Source organism: Delphinapterus leucas, unplaced genomic scaffold (assembly GCF_059928025.1).
Source record: "Delphinapterus leucas isolate spDelLeu-1000000601 "Yukka" unplaced genomic scaffold, BTC_Dleu_Yukka2 spDelLeu_asBTCV2_sq25, whole genome shotgun sequence".
Taxonomy (NCBI): Eukaryota; Metazoa; Chordata; class Mammalia; order Artiodactyla; family Monodontidae; genus Delphinapterus; species Delphinapterus leucas.
In genome coordinates, this window is record NW_028322234.1 from 17,846,982 (window position 1) to 17,867,167 (window position 20,186).

The 20,186-nt window shown below is 55.6% G+C and overlaps 1 protein-coding gene across 9 annotated transcripts in view; it reads right to left on the minus strand.

The window, feature by feature from the left end:
* DOT1L (DOT1 like histone lysine methyltransferase) overlaps positions 1 to 19,947 on the minus strand; it is a 57,265-nt gene extending 37,318 nt beyond the window's left edge. For 3 of the 9 annotated variants that reach the window (XM_089905750.1, XM_089905749.1, XM_089905748.1), the window contains exons 1-2: positions 16,313 to 19,577; positions 7,281 to 7,324 (exon numbers count right to left, since the gene is read on the minus strand). In XM_089905750.1, the coding sequence (XP_089761876.1) occupies positions 7,281 to 7,324; positions 16,313 to 16,329 (61 nt within the window). In that variant the 5' untranslated portion in view covers positions 16,330 to 19,577. Of the gene's footprint in view, positions 1 to 7,280; positions 7,325 to 7,448; positions 7,571 to 16,312; positions 19,579 to 19,796 lie in introns of those variants that run through there. The other 6 variants (XM_030764495.2, XM_030764494.2, XM_089905751.1 and 3 more) reach the window with 5 other exon arrangements.
* Between the last annotated feature and the right edge of the window lie 239 nt (positions 19,948 to 20,186).

Genomic DNA, 20,186 nt, shown 5'->3' on the forward strand with positions numbered 1-20,186 from the left:
TTAAGAGAATAAAAGAGAAAAAAAAAGTCATACGATCGCCTCAACAGATGCAGAAAACACACACGACGAAATTCAATTCCTATTCACATAAACACTTCCAGGAAAAAAGAAATGGAAAGAGCCACCCTCCCGCCTGATGAAGGGCATGGGGTTGTGGTGGAGCTACTGTCTCTCAGCAACAAGCCTGCTGCTGCCTGGGGCTCTGCCAGGAGGGGCACAAGGAGACCACAGGCCTGGAGAGGAAGGAGAGCTGGCTCTCTTGTGCCCGCCCGGGTCCCTGTGTCATCCAGCGAGACTGCCTCACCCAACAGCAGGTAGTTTTCTCCATTGTACAGACCCCAGGCCCCTCCAAACACACGCACCGGCCCTAGCCACTGGTGGCCGGTGCTCCCACGTCAGGGGTCTGGCTCCCCTCCCTGCGAGACCCTCCCAAGCTCACAGTCACCACAGCAGCTGAGCAGTGCTGGCTTCCATGTGTCATCCCCCCCAGCCCCCGGCTCCCTCAGACCCAAGGGCCCCTGGAGTCACTGCCCCCATGGTCATCAGAGCCTCTCCACCTGGGCCTTCAGGGTGAGCGCCTTCACCGCTGGGGAGCTCTTGTCCAGCACACCTGCTTTCCCTTGGGAGGCCCCTAGCACAGAAGGCAAGGGCCCCCGCAGCCAAGCACCAAGCTGGCGGTGCGATCCTGCGCTCCCCAAGGATGGCATGGGCAGGGACCTTCAGCCTTCTACCACAGGTCCTGGACAGCACCACAGGCAGGAAAAAGGAATGCACAGAATAAAGGCCAGGAAGGAAGACGCAAAACTGTCCCTACTCACATACACATGACTCAATACACAGACCATCCTAAGGAATTTACAGAGGACCTACCAGAACTCATGTGAATTCAGCAAGGTCACAGGACAAAGGTCAACTATATTTATAAATGCCAGCAAGAAAGAATTTTAAAAAGGAACAATTTTTCTTTTTTTTAAATAAATTTATTTATTTATTTTTGGCTGTGTTGGGTCTTCGTTGCTGCACGCAGGCTTTCTCCTAGTTGCAGCGAGCGGGGGCTACTCTTTGTTGCGGTGCACGGACTTCTCATTGCGGTGGCTTCTCTTGTTGTGGACCATGGGCTCTAGGCGCGTGGGCTTCAGTAGTTGTGGCAGGCAGGCTCCGCAGTTGTGGCTCGTGGGCTCTAGAGCGCAGCCTCGGTAGTTGCGGCGCACGGGCTTAGTTGCTCCGCAGCATGTGGGATCTTCCCGGACCAGGGCTCGAACCTGTGTCCCCTGCATTGGCAGGCGGATTCTTAACCACTGTGCCACCAGGGAAGTCCACGTTTTAATGTTATTTTTAGTAACATATAAAATTGTTCCCTTGGGCTTCCCTGGTGGCACAGTGGTTAAGAATCCGCCTGCCAATGCAGGGGACACAGGTTCGAGCCCTGGTCCGGGAAGATCCCACATGCTGCGGAGCAACTAAGCCCGTGCGCCGCAACTACTGAAGATCCCACATGCTACGGAGCAACTAAGCCTGTGCACCACAACTACTGAAGCTCACGCGCCCTACAGCCTGCATTCTGCAACTACTGAGCCTGCGAGCCACAACTACTGAAGCCCGTGCACCTAGAGCCCGTGCTCCGCAACAAGAGAAGCCACCGCAAATGAGAAGCCCCCGTGCCGCAGTGAAGAGTAGCCCCTGGTCGCCACAACTAGCGATAGCCTGCGTGCAGCAATGTAGACCCAACGAAGCCAAAAATAAATAAATAAATGTAAAAAAACCCAACATTGAAATGTAAATACTTAGGGATTATCTTAATGAAAAATTTGCAAGACCTCTACATTGAAAACAACAAAACATCACGGAGAAAAATTAAAGACAACATAATAGTAAATATGGAAACAAACAAACAATGCTCATGGAATACAAGACTAAATATTGTTAAATCTCCTCCTCAAACGGAACTGCAAAATAATTCCTATAAAAAAGTCCAGTAGGCTTTTTTCTGAGTAACAGACAAGGTGATTCTCAAATTGACATAAAAAAGGCAGAGAATCCAGAACAGCCAAAATAGTCTTCAAAACTAACAGCACTGTTGCAAGATTCACTGCCTTAATTTAAGACTTAATGTAAAGCTACAGTAACCAAGAGTGTGGTATTGGCAGAGAGGTGAACAAACAGATCAATGGTACAGGACATGGAATCCACAGATAGACTAAATTTTAACAGCTGACTTTTGACAAAAGCACCAAGGCAATTTGATGGGGAAAGGAACATCTTTTCAACAAATGAGACTAGAAGGATCGAATACTGAATGGAAAAAAAAAATCTTGACCCCCATAAACACAAACCCTCATCAGACATAAACAAAGATTAATTCACAATCGATCTTAAACCTGGATGTAAAAGCTAAAACCACAAAGCTTCCTGAAGAAAACAGGAGAATAACTGCATGACTCTGCAGGCAAAGATTTCCTGGATATGACCCAGACAACCCACCATCAAAGAATAAATTGGTAAGTTAAAAACTTCCACTCATCAAGATGCCATTCAAGCTGCAATCAGCCACACTATGCACATACACTATCTCACTAGGCGCTCAGTCAGAATATGTTAAGAACTTCTATAGCTCAGTAAGAGGACAAACAACCCATTCTCAAAAACCAGCACAGCGCTTCCCTGGTGGCGCAGCAGTTAAGAATCCGCCTGCCAATGTAGGGGACACAGGTTCGAGCCCTGGTCCGGGAAGATCCCACATGCCGCGGAGCAACTAAGCCCGTGAGCCACAGCTACTGAAGCCCACACACCTAGAGCCCGTGCTCCACAACAAGAGAAGCCACTGCAACGAGAAGTCTGCGCACCGCAACGAAGAGTAGCCCCCACTCGCCGCAACTAGAGAAAGCCTGCGCGCAGCAACGAAGACCTAACACTGCCAAAAATAAAAATTAACTAATTAATTAATTAAAAACAAAAAACAGCACAAACTCTGCTCCAGGGGAAAAACCAGAGCTCTCTGGAGCAGTGGCCGACTCTTGGGCTGGGACACAGCAAATTCAAGATGACTCTGGAGCATCTGGCAGCTCCAGAAAGTGAGGATGTGCTCAGAGTGGGCAGGGCCAAGTCAAAGGGACTGGGCACAAACCCAAAGAGCCCCCCAGGCCAGCACAGGAACAGTCTGAGGAGCAAAACAAGTAATGCAGCAGCGGGGTATGACCCACAGAATGAAGTCAATGCCTGCAGAGGAACAACCCTTCCTCACAGAAGAGTTCCAATTAATAAATGGAGGGAGAATGACGGAAACAGAAAAGCACCTTTTGGGACTTCCCTGGCGGTCCAGTGGTTAAGACTCTGCGCTTCCCCTGCAGTGGGCATGGGTTCAGACTACGATCCCGCATGCCGCGCAGCACGGCCAAAAAAGAAAAAAAAGTATCTTTCAAATGCCCCAGTAACTAGTCCTTGCAGGTGAGACCCGCCTCTGGATGCTAAAATCAGAAGCAAAAGTCCAAGAAGAAACAGGATATCTGCACAGCCTCCAAGTATTGGGCTGGCCAAAAGGTTTGTTCAGAAACCCGAATGAACCTTTTGGCCAACCCAATATTTCCCCCACGATTTTTATTAATTAAAAAGGGGAAAACAGTAACTTTACACTGGAGAAATCTGGAAGATACCACCTCAACCACATGATCCAAGTTAATGTCATCATGGCAAGACATGTAGATGCCACGTGCCTCTTGCTGTACTCAGAGCTCTTATCAGGAACACTTTTCTGTCAAATACTTTTTCTGCACCCATTCCATACTATTTGGAAGCAGACCACACGTGACGTTTTCATCCATAAATATTTCAGTATTTAACTGTAAAAGTTATGGCTTCTTTTTTTTTAAAACATAAGTGGATACCACTGTCACACCTAGGGAAAATAACACCAGGAATAGTAGAGAATTCCTCAAACTCATAGTGGGCATCTGTGAAGAACCTACAGCTAACATCACCTCAGTGGTGGAAGACTAAATCTTTCCCACCAGGATCAGGGAAAAGGCAAGAATACCAGATTTCACCACTTCATTGCAAAACAGTCTTGAAGGTCCCAGGCAATTCAATAAGGTCCAGAAAAAGAAATGAAATCATGAAGCCTGTAAAGGAAGAAGTAACGCTGTCCCCACTTACAGGTGATACAATTATTTCCACAGCAAGTCCCAGGAAATCTATAAAACTACCACTAGGATTGATGAATTAAGCACAAGGTCATGGTTAGTACACAAAAATCAACAGTATTTTTACCCACTACCAGAAGGCAAATAGAACATAAAATTTAACACACAATCCCACTTATGGTAGTGCCAAAAGCATGAATGAGCTAGGAATAAACCTAACAAAAGGTTGTCCAAGACCTCCACACTGCAATGCCAGAGTTGCCAAGAGAAGTGTTGAAAGGCTTAAGTAAGTGCAAAGGTATACCATGTTCATGGATTGGAAGACTCAACAGTGATGGTAAATCTCTCCAAGATGACCTACAGATTCAATTCCTAACTAAACTGTGCAAAAATCAACAAGCTGATTCTAATATTTACATGGAAATGCAAAGGAGATGGAATAAACAAAGCAACATTTCAAAAGAAGAACAAAGATGGAGGACTGACTCTGTCTGATTCCAAAGCTTACCATAAAGCTGTGGTAACCAAGGTTTTGTACTGCCCAAAGGAGAGAGCCATGAATCAGCGGCACAGAACAGAGTCTAGAAATAAACCACCTGGTACACTGTCAACTGATCTTTCACAAGGGTGACAAGGAAATTCCACAGAGAAAGGACAGTTTCATCAACAAATGCTGCTGGAACTACTGGACGTCTGGCATGCAAAACAATAAACTTGAGCCCATACTTTGCACCACATGTAAAAATTTATTCAAAATGGATGAAAAGATGTAAATGTAAAACCCAAACTATAAAACTTCCAGAAAACATAGGAGAAAATCTTTGTGACCTTGAGTTAGGCAAACACGTCTTAGCATGCAAAAAACCCACAAACTATAACAAAAAAAAGGTGATAAACTGGACTTCTATCAAAACTTAAGATATCAGATCTTTAAAAGACAATGTCATGAGCATGAAGAGACAAGCCACAGACCAGAAGAAAACATACCTGATAAGGATAAATCACAATGATAAAGAATGCTCAAAATTCAATAATTAAAAAACAACCAGTTTTTAAAACCAGGCAAAAGACGATGAACATCATCAATTATTAGGAAAACTCTCATTAAAACCACAATGATACCACCACATGACTCAAACAGGACCAGCAAAAACAACCCAGTGAACATCACCTGCCAACAACGGGAGCCACGGGAGCAGTCCTGCACCGCTGCCTGCAGCGCCAAGTGGGGCGGTCCCTTTGGAAAACACCTTGGCAGCCTGTCTTCAAGCACAACCCAGCAATCCCACTCCCGGGTATTTACGCAGAAGGAAGGGAGATGTGTCCACACAAAAACCTCTGCGGGATGTTTACAACAGCTTCATTTACAGTTGCCAAAAATCGAGATCCACCCAAACATGTCTGTCATCTGGTAAACGAATGAGCGCACTGTGGTCCATCCTGCAATGATGCACTCCTCACGAATAAAAAGGAAAAACTATTGTTACATTTTTAAAAAATGTAAAATTCTAGAAAATGCAAAGTAATCCACAGTGGCAGAAAGCACGTTGGGCTGCCTGGGACAGAAGGGAGGGAGAGGTGGCCGAGAGAGGGCACAAGGAAACACAGGGGTGACTCCTCTGTACACTGGTACATGGGGACACCCACACATCCACGTCGGCCACTGTACACTTTCCACACGTGCAGTCTCCTGCACTTCAACCACACCTCGACTGTGTCATAATAAACCCTAACATGGAAAAGAAGAAAGTGAATGGAGGTACAGGTGAAACAAGAGCAGCTGAGAGTCGGTGAGTGCTGGGCTGGGTGGCTCATCACACCCACTGCCTACCTCTAGGCATGTCGTAAATCCTCCAGGATAAAAAGTAAAATAAGAGGAAAAACAAAATAGGTAACCACTGTCTTTGCCAGTGAACAGAACCCGCCTTCGGGGACACGAGGGAAGGAGGTGAAGTCGCCTGTGAGATGAGGACCAGGCCCGGCTAGACAGCTGCAAACCCAGTCCTGACGCCCCGCACTGCAGGGACACCCCCTCCCTGCAGAAAGGAAGCAGGTGGGGAGGCTGACCCGCCCCCGGAACTCACTCAGCTCCGGCTCCGGCTCCGGCTCCGGGGAGTGGGTGAGAACCCAGGCTGGCCGACTCAGCGCCCCCTGCTTAATCACACAGCCCCACTTCCTAACCAGCAGTCTTGTTTAAAACTAAACCATTATTTTTATGACATATTACACCATTAACAACAAAAAAAGTAGATCCCAAATTCTCAGCACCACCCCTGGACAGGCCCACCCTGCAAGACTCACACCCATGATTTCACTCAGTCTTCCAGACAATCCTGCAGGAGGCCCTGCTCAGACCCGAGAGCAGAGAAAACAATCTCAGGGAGTCTGAGGCCACTCAGCCACCAGGGGCAGGACGGGGCCTCACGTCACAGCCCAGACCCCAATCCTGACTCCTCCTTGGGGCACTGCCAGCCTGTCCGCCCCAGATTCAAGTGGATATAATGGCGTGTGGCCCAGGCAGTGGCTACAGAGCTAAGGATTTTAAGGAACAATGCAGCGGGATGCCAGGGCCACGGTCACACACGTGGAACATCTAAAGCCAAGAGCGGTCGCAGGATTCCACGCGTGGGCCCCCGAGGGCACTCTGGAGGCTGTCGCAGACCCTCAGGTCCCACGTGAGGAGACAGCCCACTAGAAACACAGCCGGCGGCCCTCCTCCCAGATCTCGCCCGGGTCAGCCTCCTGGGCACCCGGCCTCCTCTGCACAGCACGGGGCAGGCTCACAGAGGGAAGAGCAGCCCAAACCCAAAGGTCACACCAAACCCCACGGGAGAAGAGTAAAGCAAGGTGATGAGGCGAGACGGGGGGGGGGGGTCCCTTGGGAAGCTGGCCACTCAGGATTTCCAGCCTCTTCCACAGGAAGCCAGCTCATGAAGCACCAAGACCTGTCCTGGGTCACACTCAGAGGACTTGACCCCTGACCCCACAGCCCCGCTTCCCAAGCCACCTCGATGCTGACGATGCTGACACAGATCAGCATGGAGGAATGGGGGAGCGCACAGCTGGGGGGCTGCTGGGAACTCAGGACTGGCCCACCCCGAGGCCCCGCCCCTGAGGCCCCGCCCCAGCAGGTGCCACACTCACCGGATGGTCTCGATGATTTCATGAGCAGCATCGTGGTGTTTGTCCTGAAAGACAATGGGACAGGGTTTAGAGCCGTCCCTCCACCCTCCGGTGATGGTGGCGACCAGAGGAGGCGGGTGCTGCAGCCCCCAGGACTCCCCGCCTCATTTCCCGACCCACGGGACCTACCAGAGAGCCCTACCCACAGCGCTGGGGCCATGTCCTGTCACGTGGGACACGCTGGCTTCGGGAGCGCCTGTTCCTGCAGCGCCCTGCCGCCCAGTGGGCTGCGGGGAAGGGACCGGGACGGAGTCTAAGCCCCTGACCCTCCTTCCCCAGGACTTTCCCCGGGCGCTCCTGCAGCCTGGAAGCCACAGGCCTGGCTCTGAATCCCTGAACCGCTGCAGGGCTCGGTTTCCATCTGTAAAATGGGGAAACACCAGTCGTGCAACCACCGGGAGCGGGCGAGCAGCGGTCCTCCCTCCCGGCCACAGCGGCGCTCTCCTGGCCCCACTGCGCCCGGCGGGCTGGCCTCGCCGCTTTTCCCGAGGAGCACGTCGGGGGTCGCTCTGGCCTTTCGCCGGGGTCGTGGCGGCCAGCTAACCCAAGACCGCGCAGAAACCAAGTGAGGACGACGCATCGTGTGTACGGTCTGTAACTCTAGACTGCACCTCTGCCCCGCCAGTGAAGGTTTCTATCGTGGTGAGGAGGGGCCTCGAAAAGGATGCACAGCGAGAGGAGGGGCCACTAAGAGCATGGGCTGAAGCCGGAGGTGAGATGGTCAGGCCCAGAGCTGCCAGCCCTGCCCCGGGACAGCGACTGCCCCTCTCAGCCCAGGCCACCATTTCCACGCTTCACAGAGGAGGACGGCAACGCGGGCAGAGCCCCTGCAGGTCAGGGTATGGATGCCCGTAAGGTCCCAGGACAGGGCCCCCCACGGCGCAGCGTTCCTAACAGGTCAAACAACTCCGGAAACACCCTTTGTGTCCTAAGCCTCATCTTTGCAACAGCAGCACTACTGAGCTATAATTCACACAGAATGGGCCTCCACTTCAAGTATACAGTTCAGTGGGTTTTAATACATTCAGAGCTGTGCAACCATCACCTCTATCTAGTTCCAGAACATCCCATCACCCCATTAGCAGACGTACCCCAATCCCCTCCCCAGCCCCTGACAACACTAACCCACTCTCTGTTTCTGTGGATTTGCCAGTTCTGGACCTTTGTAAATAGAATTACGATATGTGACCTTTTGCCCAGAGTCTTATTTTTTAAGGCAAAGGAATAAAACCAATCCTCTATCGTTCTTAATAACATCCTCCGACTTACCAAGGATGGAGCAGTAAATATCCATTGAACTCATATTACTTAGACAAGGCCGGGGGCGGGAGATGGAGCATGTGCGGTCCAGCACAGGACAGCCCTGCAGACCAGTGGTTCCCGAGACGGGGGAAGCGACCCGCAGCTTCAGCGCCACTGCTGACCCAGAAACCCTTGGGAAGAACCACTGATCGGCCCCAAGGCCTCCTGGCAAACGTCAGAAAACAGTGAGGACAGCTGGGTTTGGAAAACAGTCTGGCAGCTCCTCAAAGGTTAAACAGTTAGCAAATGACCCAGCAATTCCTCTCCTGGTGTCTGCCCAAGAGAAATGAGAATATTTGTCCACACAAAACCCTGAACATTGGGTTTCCCTGGTGGCTGGTGGCACAGTGGTTAAGAATCCAGCTGCCAGTGCAGGGGACACAGGTTCGAGCCCTAGTCTGGTAAGATCCTACATGCTGCGGAGCAACGAAGCCCGTGCACCACAACTACTGAGCCTGCATGCTACAACTACTGAAGCCTGCGTGCCTAGAGCCTGTGCTCTGCAACAAGAGAAGCCACTGCAATGAGAAGCCCGCGCACTGCAAGAAAGAGTAGACCCCACTCACCACAACTAGAGAAAGCCCGTGCATAGCAACGAAGACCCAACGCGACCAAAAAAAAAAAAACCACACACAAAAAAACCCTGAACATTAATGTTCACAGAGGCGTGATTCACAACCGCCAAAAGGTGGAAACCACCCAAATGTCCATCAACAGATGAACAAATAAACAAATGTGTCCCTCCACACACTGAAATATTATCCATCCATGAAAAAGAGTGAAGCACTGACCCTCGCTACAACGTGGACAGACCCTGAGAACACGATGCTCAGTGAGAGAAGCCAGACAGAGGAGGACATACAGGTTGTGATTCCATTGATGGGAAATGTCCAGAACAGGCAGATCCACAGAGACAGAGAGTGGGTTCCTGGTTGTCAGGGGCTGTGGAGCGGGGTGGGAGGGATGCTAATGGGGATGGGGTTTCCTCTCGGGGTGATGGAACGTTCTAAAATTGGTAGTAGTGACGACTGCACTCAACGAATACACTACAAAGCAGGGAACAGCATGCTTTAGGTGGATGAGGTGAACACTGTGGGAATTACACCTCAAAACAGCTATCAACAGCAACAACAAGAACAAAAGGGACTTCCCTGGCGGTCCAGTGGTTAGGACTCTGTGCTTTCACTGCCGAGGGCCCAGGTTCAATCCCTGGTCACAGAACTAAGATCCCACATGCTGCACGGTGCGGCAAAAACAAACAAAAAACCACAACAAAACCTACAGGAGGAAACGCACGGTATCGTTAGAAGCACCTCCGCCTCAGTAGGAAGATACTGAGCATCTCAGACACTCACACGGCCGACAGACTCTGTTCCTGGTCCCCAACATTCAGTGAGTCCACAAAGACAGTCCTGGCAGCCCTGAACTCCCTGGGCTCCTGGACCCACTGAAAGCAGAGAAGACGCCACGCTGTCCTGCAGGGTCTGCTCAGAGACAAACGCACACAGCACAGTGTACAAGATGCTGAGGTAGCCACAGGATGAGGAGGAGGGTCTAGAACTTTCCACCAACGCTCTCCCATGTCACACTCCTCCTGAGGGGGGCCGGCCCCCGTGCACTGAGGGGCCTCAGCAGCCCTGTGGGGCCCACGTGCAGAGGAGCCATGGGAGGGGCCTCCTGGAAGCCAGGCATTCCGCCCGGTCCAGCCTTCAGATGGGGCAGCCCCGGCTAAAGCCCCTACTGCAGCCTCCTGAGGGACCCTCGGCCGGAATCCCCTGGCCCGCCTGCTCTGAATCCCTGCCCTCAGAAACCACGGGAGGTCATCAGTGTGCATTGTCTCAAGCTGCTAAATTCATGTCTGCGTTTAGGCCGATACACTACCCTGCGAGCACGGCCAGTAAGAACAAGTCTTAGAGCCACAGGAGGACGTGGCAGCAGCCAGGAGAGTCTGATTCCAGTCACCACTGTGGAGTTACAAAACAGGGTGCGCGCTCTGAAAGGACCCCGTGAGCACGCGCGTGTGCCTGAGCGTGCGCCGCGTGGCAGCCCCGTGCCGGCTCGGACTGCGCTCCCTCCCTCGGCGCCCCCCAGGAGGCTGGACGCACCCCAGAGACGCTCCTCCTGCAGGGGCGGCAGGGGCCCTCATGGCACGCGGGCCGCAGCCCTGGCTGAGCCACCACGTCTCAGACCGAATCACGCAGACCTGGGAAGACAGGGGCCTGGAACGTGGTCTCATCTGTGATGAGATGAACTCAAGCTTTCCCAAGCTTTCAACTTTCAAACCAGAACGAAAGGAAGGAAACAGTTTATGATGTGCCTCCTACTATCTGAGGATGCTGCTTTAGGGACTGGCCAGCTTCCAGCGACCGTCCTGAGTCGTATGATTTAAGATGCCCTGATCACCATCGATGATTCAGAAGCTCTCACAGCTTCTCGGCTGTGGCCTCTTCTGCTTCACAGGCCTTCAGAACAGATCGACGCCAGAAGCCGACCCAGAAAGGTCCAACTGAGAACAGCCCTGAGGAAGCCCGCGCTTAGGAGCGCCCACACCTCCTTCCCTGGGGGAGCCCTGGAACTCCGGGGTTTGAGGCCAGCCCTGGCCTCGCTGCACGGGACGCCCGGCCTCCCCGTCCTAGCCACAGCCCCGGCCTGCTGCTGGCTGCTTGCTGAGTCAGTGACTAACCCAGGCTCTTCTCACTGACAGTCTCAGAGCCTCTGCAGGAAGCCGCGCAGAGGCTTAGCGGAATGCTGCTCAGCACAGAGCCGCGGCCTCACTGCAGGGTCCTGGGAAAGCAGCCGGAGTAAGCACAGCCGTTCCCGCCTGAAAAAGCACGCTGTGCGCAAGCCGGGGGCTGTCATCAGGCCTGAGCTGCCACCAAGCCCGTCCCGTCTGCTCCCCTCCCCTGCCCAGCTCAGGTGAGGGTGGGGGCCGCCCACGGGGCTGGGGAGTCTGGCTGTCCCACTCGGCAGGCCCCCTGCCTCCTCCTTGACCATGAGGACAGGTGTGGGAACAGGAACTCCACCCGGACGCCCGCAGGTCTGGTTCTGCCCCTGCTCATCCCCGCAGGCCCTGCACCCGGCGTGAGGAGCCTGGACAGGAGGCCTCCTGGGTGCTCACTGCCAGGGCACGGCCCACCCCTGAGCACGCAGGCTGGTTCACGGTGACAGGGGCATGGCATCTGGAAACATCGTCCCTGGAGAACCCGGCGAGAGGCAGGGGGCAGAGACTAGGGAGGAGACAAGACGTGGACTCCGTCCTCCTCTTCCTACTTGCAGCAGGAAGACGCCGGGACCCAGGGGGCCTCCGAGGCAGGGGCATCACACCGGGACGAGCATCAGAATCCCTGGTCAGAGTGGAGTTCTGGGGCTCACCCGCCAAGTTTCAGAGTCAGCAGGTCTGGGCCCCAGGAACCTGCATTCCTAACCAGTTCCAGCTGGTGGGGAAGCTGCTGGCCCAGGGGCCCTGCTCAGAGAACCACCGGCCTGAAGCAAGCAGGGACCACACTCTGTATCACCGTCTGCTGGGGGCAGAAGTGCCCAGGAGGTGCCGAGGGGGAGCACCCTGGGACTCTGCCCGCAGTCCCCACTCCCCAGCAGGCTGCAGGGGGCACTGCCTGCGGGCTGGGGGTCACTGCCTTCTTCCCCGAGGCTCTGCACACCTCCGGAGACCTGGGGTGGAGGCCAAGGCAAGTGGGACAGAGCGGCCAGGATGTGATGCACGCACTGCTTCCCAAAGTGGAGAAGCACAGCGGGAGGAGTCAAAGGCACGGGAGATGGAACACGGCGGGAGTTCTGCTGGCTGTCTGTCTGCCTCTCTCAGTGGCAGGGCTTTGAGAGCAGAGGTCTGGCTGGAGGAGTGGAAAATCCACAGAAGGCTCTCAGTCTGGGAGGAAAGCCAGGTGGGTGAGCAGAGGGCCCCGAGGCCCAGTGAAGGAGCTCAGCCTCACCTCTCAGCCTGCGGCCCCACTGGGGAGCACCTCTCAGCCTGCAGCCCCGCTGGGGAGCACCCACTGGCCAGGGAGAGGGAGCAGGGGATGAAGGGGGAGGCGGAGGGCCAGCGCCTGCGGTGGGCCTGAGTATTCAAGAAGCGAACAGCTTTTCACTTGAAAATGAGTGCATTTCACACAGGGGCGGGGGTGGCAGAGAGACTGGCTGTGCAGCATCACACGGGTCTCGTCCACAGTCAGCCCCGGACGTCCGCAGGCCCCCAGCAAGGGGGTGCTGCCTGGCACCAGGACTGTACCTGAGGACAAGCCAGGCCAAGGATGGGAACCGCCCGGTAAAGCGATGCAAAGGAGAGAGCCAGGAAGGAGGCTCTCCTCCCACCGCCCACCCGGTCCTCTCCCCGCAGGGCCAGGCGACAAACCAGGCTGGTCTCGGGACCGAGCCGCGTCGCAAAACCCTGCCCACGAGACCGGCACTGCAAGGAACAGTCAACATGGGAAAACAGGAAGGGGCTGCCGGGACCCCATGAGGCCAAAGTCCAGCTGGAGGAGGAAGAGAGAAGAGGGAGCAGGCCCGTGGCTCCCGGGCCACGGACACGGTGGGCCCATGGCCCTGACCCGGGCGGGTGGGACCCGCTGTGCACACTGGGGCCCCGATGACCAGGGTCCAAGGAAGGAGCCCTCACGAGGGAGAGGGGTCTAGAGCCTCACTGTGCCCACAGCGGCCCCTGGCCACCTGGACGAGGGGCAATGGTGCACGCTGGCCCACTCCAGTGACGTGTGCTGTGAGCACAAGATGCACGCAGATTTCTAAGACAGCACGTACATGCATACCCACACGAAGTAAAATTGCCCTTTACTAATTTTTTAAACGACACATTGAAAACGTAATATTTGGGCTATACTCGGTTATGTACAACGCTATGAAAGCGTACCTCGCCTCCCCCTTTTGACTCGTCACGTGGCTCCCAGGAGGGCATGTGCGTGGCTCCTGTGCCCCCTCACCTACCGCCACACCTGCGGGAGCATTTCCAGACCTGACCCTGAGCTCCACGCCTGGGTCCGCAGCTCACAGAAGATAGTCTGCGCAGAGCCAGGACCAGCTGGGACGCCCTGCTGTCCGGGCAGCCGTCCTTCTGCAGGATGGGCATGGGTGTGTCCATAGGAGGACGGGGTGCCACGGTGGCTCCAGGGGTGACAAGACCATTTCAGTTGCTTCAATCCAAACTAGCCCACCTGTAACAGCCCAGGCCACCCAGCCACACAAGGAGCACCTGCAAGTGCTTAGCGCCTGACGCCGGGGGTCCGCGTGGAGGGGCCGTCGTGCAGTGACTCCGGTGGGACGGGGGAACGCAACGACCAAAAGTTCACCATCAGAACTTTTCTTGCCCTCACCAAAGAAAATGCTTTCCTGCCACAGAGCAGTCTGGCCTGAGGCCGAGGCCGTGACGGGAAGGGAGGGAGAGCCCAGGGACCGAGGGGGCACAGCTGGAGAAGGACTCGCCCGGAGCTCCGCAAGCGACAAGCAGCAGCACGGCCTCCACCCCGCGGTCTCAAAGGCCAAGGCGAGCTGCGCCCCCAGCCTTCAACTGTCTCCCACTCCAGCAAGGGGTCCTGTTAGCACCGTATCATTGCAAGTGACATCGCCCCACCCCAGGACCAAGCCAAACGAACGCCTCTCCCGGGGCCTCGAGACCCCACAACCTGGTCCACACACACGGGAGCATCACTCCGCCACGCAAAGGGGTGAAGCCCTGACACTCACAACAACGTAGACGGACCCTGAGAACATGATGCTCAGTGAGAGAAGCCAGACACAGAAGGACACACAGTGTGTGATTCCACTGATGGGAGCCGTCCAGAACAGGCAGATCCACAGACACAGAGAATGGGTTCCTAGTGTCAGGGGCTGGGGCAGGGGACTGCGGGCCCTTTGCGCTGATGGAACGTTCTGGAATTAGAAGTGATGGCTGCACCGCTCTGTGAATATAGTAGAAGCCACTAAATTGTACACTTCATATGGGTGATGTGTGAATGCTATCTTGACAAAGCTGTTATTTAAAAAGACACAAAACCCACAAGACCCAGCACGGCTCCTCTTCCCCTTGTCCCGCCCCTTCACCTGGTGTCTGTCCCAGACCAGGTGTGGGCCCAGCGTGTCCTGCGGCCCCAGCACCTGCTCCCCGGTGGGAGCCTCACTCAGCCTGCAGGGTGAGCACAGAGCAGATGCCAGGGAGCCACCTGCAGACCAGGGGAAATGTGAGCCACCACCACCATGCGACGTGCAAATCCTTCCCGAGACCTCCCCACCCCGAGCCTCACAACTCCCGCCATCCCTGTGGGCACCACCCCGTGGCGGTCCCCCGGCCCCCAGCACACAGCCTGCAAAACCCCTTCCCCACCCGGGAAAAGACACATCAGGTTTTTAAGGGAGAAGCATTCTCAGAGGTAACCTCTCTCACACACCGGCTGCCCGTGCACCTGGTGTGAGTCTAACGTGCTTTCCGGGCATTGGCCGCGCACCACATGACTGAGGGGATTTAAACGGAAGCCCCTCAGAGATGAGGAGACATCGTCATCCAAGGTCAATACTAAGTGAAGCACACAGCCTCCGACCTCCCAACTGCAGCTCACGGGAACCTGTGACTCGGCAGCCCTGCCAGGCGCCCTGGACAGGAAGAGGGCCCGGTCCGACACAGGGGCGCCAAGGAACAGAGCCCCGGGCCAGGCACCGCGACAGCGCCCATGGGTGGGGAGAGAGAGTCTGGGAAGGAACGACAAAGGCAGGCGGTGAGGGAGGCACTACAGAGCCACGTGTGAGCTGTGGAGCACGGCAGACAGACACCCGGCACGTCCTCTGTGAACACCCTTGGGACCGCTCAACGCCATGGGTGCGGCAGGAGACCCGGCTGGTGGGAACGGCAGGGACAGCTTGAAGGGACAGAGAAGATGCCAAAGAGGCCTCCAGGCAGCGCCCTGAGTGGGAGGAAGGAAACAGGACTGTCATCCCACAGCCAGGGAGAGAAGGCGCACGCACTGGGGCAGAGCGCCAGGACCACGAGAGGAGGACACGGGAGAAAGAAAGAGGCAGGAGAGGGGTTTCCTGGGAGATGAGCGTCGGGCCGGGACCCAGGGACGCGCAGACACAGCCAGTCGCACCCTACAGGTCACCGAATTCAAAAGGGACACCAAACACTCTGTATCTTGATTGTACCAATGCCAACAAAATCATTACATCGGTGCGTAGCTTTGTAAGATGCCACCATCAGGAGAAACTGAGTAAAGAGAGCGTGGGATGTCTCCGTCTTATTTCTGATGGCTGTGCAAGAATCTACAATAATCTCAAAATAAAAAGTTTAATTAAGGAAAAAAGGATGCAGTTCCTAGAGGTAGACTGGGGGCAGGTCCCCTGCAGTTCCCACCACCTCCTGCCTAGTGAATATCCAAAGGGCCGGCCACCTCTGGCTCCTCCCACCAGGAACAGAGTACACAGGCGGCATTTGGACGTTAAGGTACAAAAGTACAAAAGCTAACAGCCACGTACGTATGGAATATCAGGCTTTTCCGGTGATCCCTTCCTCTTTAAAGAGGCTACTTCACTCACAGAAAGTCGTTAAAGGGTTAACCTGCCTTCCACCTGAGCTCAGATCAGGCAGGACTCATACCAGCAGAGGTCAGATCAGAAAATATCTTCTGAGTCACAGGGAGGGATGGCTCACTCGGCCACCCACTTCAGCTACTACTCACAGTTGAGTGAAGGGCATGACTGCTCAGCGGGCATTCATCAGAGACTTGTGGGCTCGGAGGAGGAAGCCAGAAGCAGGCGGGTACAGTCACGCTGGGGCCGCTCCACGCCCACAGCCTCAGTGAGTCACGGAGGGGAAGGACCACTGCACACCCTCGCAGGCTCCTGCCCAGCCATCAGGCAGCCGAAGATACCACCTGCTCCCTCCTGAGCTGAGACCCGGTTTTCCCACCAAAAGAAGGGCCATGCTGCTTTAGAAATGCTGCCGTGAGCTACAAGTGGATATCTGGGAACTCTCAGTCACAGAAGGAACAAAACTCGCCCTGCACCCCCTGCACCCCGCCCTCCCATTTGTCAATTGCGCAAAAGCCCATTTTGGAGGCTGGACACTTCCGCGTGCAGATGGCTGTGGCTGTTTGCACTTCCTCCTGCGGGTGCCCCCTCCTCAGAGAAGCCACCCACACCTCCCCCAGGGCAAACCTGGCAGCCCCACCCTCTGGGACCTCAGCTGGTCCCATATACAGGGCACTACACCTCAGGTGACCTTCTGTGTTTATAGATCACCTACCGTCCTTCGTTCATAAGTTTCTTGAGAATAAGAATACTGTCTACTGTCCTCCGCGCCCCCTGGAACACTGAGTGTAAATATCCAGGAGGTGCTTGCAGAATGAATGAATCAATGAACAAACAAGCTCAGTCATTTCAAACGTGCGGTCACATGAGTAATCTGACCTTCTGAAAAGTTAAGCTTCTAGAAGGAGCCCATTTTCTTAATGTATTCAGCATCGAGTCATCACAAAATACGAACTCTTATAAAGTACCGCCCCCTCACTTCCCATGAGAAAGCAAAATTCCTCAGCGGGGAAATGGGAGGGTAGCAGACTTTACCCGCAAAGCTTTAGGAAGGCTGCGGCTCGCTGAGCACTTCACTAGGGCCCCTGACTGCTTGCTTGGTAGTGGGACAGACACACCAGGAACGGCTGCTGACCAGCAGGAGGAGCGCCCAGCCAGGCAGGCAGCACACCCCACACCCTGCCAAGCGAGGTCCGGCCAGCAAGGGAAAGACGCTCTCCACTTCAGAACCGCCCACCACTAGAAAGCCAGGTCCTGCCAGGGCCTGGACACATGAGGCCTTTCTTACAAGGGTTACAAATCTGTGGCCTTGCTCTGCCTCGAATAAAAGACAGAGACGGGGACAACGTGACCATCTCCAGATGAACTTTCATCTTTGTTTCAAGTGCCTGGGTGCTGGGTCACAGTGGATTTCTAAATTCTTCCAATACTCAAAAATACCAATTTCTAAGATGCAAAAGGGTTGTTAAACATACACTTAGCACAGTCCCCAGTCCCACTCCTGAGTATTTTCTCAAGTGACGTAAAAACCCAAGTTCACATGGAAACCTGCCCTGGGATGTTTACAGCAGCTTTATTCCTGATCCCCTCAAAACTGGAAACATCCCACAAGTCCTGCCACCTGCAGGCAAATGGACAAACGGAACATGGAATACAACACAGGAAGAAAAAGGGGTGACTTCTCATACCCGCAACAACAGGGATGACGGACTTCCCTGGTGGTCCAGTGGCTAAGACTCCGCGCTCCCAATGCAGGGGGCCTGGGGTCCATCCCTGCTCAGGGAACTAGATCCCGCATGCCGCAACTAAAAGATCCTGCACGCGGCAATGAAGACCCCATGTGCCACAACTAAGACCCACCACAGCCAAGTAAATAACTAAATAAATAAATATTTAAAAAAAAAAAGGGATGAATCTCTGATAGGTTTTGCTGAGCCAAAGCAGCCAGAATCAAAAAGCTACATACTGTTGTTCCATTTATCTGACTTTCTGGAAAAGCCAAAACCTTAGGGACAGAGAGGAGATTAGTGGCCAAGAGGCTAGAGGCACGCTGGCGCCAAAGGGCAGCAAATGGGATGACGGGATTGCTCTGCCGCCTGACGGCGATCATCTGTCAAAACTCCTAGAACTGTGCACTACAAGTGAACTATGCTTCACGGCTACTAAGGATAAACGAATTATTACATTTTGAAAAATGCGCCGGCCAGCCAACCGGTACATGACAAGTGCAGTAAGAGGGGCGGGGGAGGTGAGGCAAGTGGATCAGCTGGAGTTCTGAAGGTTCTCCCCACTTTAAGTTTCCGTGCCCTGGGATGTCTCCCCGCCCTGCCCACTGCTCAGGCCGCCCACCGGGCCACCCGGAGCTACCCAACCGGAAAAGCCAGAGCCCGGGCTCAACCGCGCCTCCGGGCGCAGGAAGAGCAAAAATAGAAAGCGCCGGTGCGCAGTGGCGGGCTGGAAACCCTCGGACCTCGGAGAACCGGGGAGAACCGCGGCCCGGAGCCAACATCGGCTCCCGGGCGGTCCCAGCGTCCCGACCCCGCCCCCGGCCGCGACACAGTTTCCACAAACTGACACACACGGAGCCCGCGCGAGGGGCGGGGCGCGCGGGCTTCCCCGCCGGGTCCCTGGAGGCCGGTTCCCCGCAAGTCGAGCGCGCGAAAGAGCTCCCCAAAGGCGCCGGCCCACGGCGCCCGCTGCGCTTTCCCTCCCAAAGGCGGGCTGCAGGGCCCAAGCGTGGACCCTGGGACACGAACACGCGCACCACGCCGCCACAGGGGACGAGAGGCCGGGCGCCCACCCGGCTGGGCACCCTACATTTCTGGAATCACCGGGACGCCTGTGTAAATTTCCGTTTGCCCTGTCATTTTCCAAAGGCCACTCAAAATCAGGGGACAGAATGCCTCCTCTCCAAGGGTCCGGCCAGCCCACCCACTCAAATTAGGGAACAGAACGTCTCCTCTCCAAGGGTCCTGCCAGCCCTCCCACTCAAATTAGGTAACAGAACGCCTCCTCTCCAAGGGTCCTGCCAGCCCACCCACTCATGATCAGGGCACAGAACGCCTCCGTTCCAAGGGTCCTGCCAGCCCACCCACTCAAGATCTGGGAACAGAATGCCTCCTTTCCAAAGGTCCAGCCAGTCCTGCCACTCAAGATCAGAGGGACAAAATGCCTAACTAAAACAAAACAAAAACACAAAAAACTGGAAAGAGGGAGAAAAGGGTGTCCTCAAAAATAAAAAAGCTAAGCACGTTGACAGCGCCAAGAATTAACTACCAGCAAGAAGAAACCCTACATGTCAGATCATAAAGTACGGACAGGCAAGCCCGCCGGCAGTCCAGGCCCGGGGGTACCGGGGACCCCAGCCCGGCAGAGCCAACGGCAGCCCGGCTCGGGCGCCCCTCGGAAGCGCGGGCTCCCCGCGGCCGAGTCTGCGCCCCCGGCCGGCCCCGGCTCCCCTCTGCCCACCCTGCGCGCGGAGGCTGGAAACGGCCGCGGAGAACCACGGCGGGGCGGGAAGGAGGGTCCAAAGAGGGTCTCGGGACTCGAGTCGCTCCGTTTCTCGGTGGGCCCAGCGCGCGCCGTGGGGGAAGAGGGGCGGGGGTCCGGGAGGAGGGGACGGGCGGCACTCACGTAGACCGGCAGCGGCCACGGGTAGACGGCGGGCTCAGCCCCCACGGGCGACTTGAGCCTCAGCTCCAGCTTCTCCCCCATGTCTGCGCGCGCGGCCGCCGCACCATGCTAGTCGGGCGGTTGGGGGAGGGGCGGGGCGCCGCCGGCGGGGGCGGGGCAGGCAGGCGGGCGGGCGGAGGAGGGCGGGCGGGCGGGCGGGAGGCTGAGGGGAGGGGGCCTGGCCTGGGCCTCAGCCGCCGCCGCCGCGCTCCCGTCCGGCCCCCGGCTCCCTCTTTGTGGTCACAGGCCCGGAGCCTCCAGCGCCGCCGCCATCTTGGGCCGGCGTGAGGCGAGCACAATGAGCCGGGGGCCGGGCTGAACCACTCGCGGCGCGCGCGCGGGGGGGCCCGG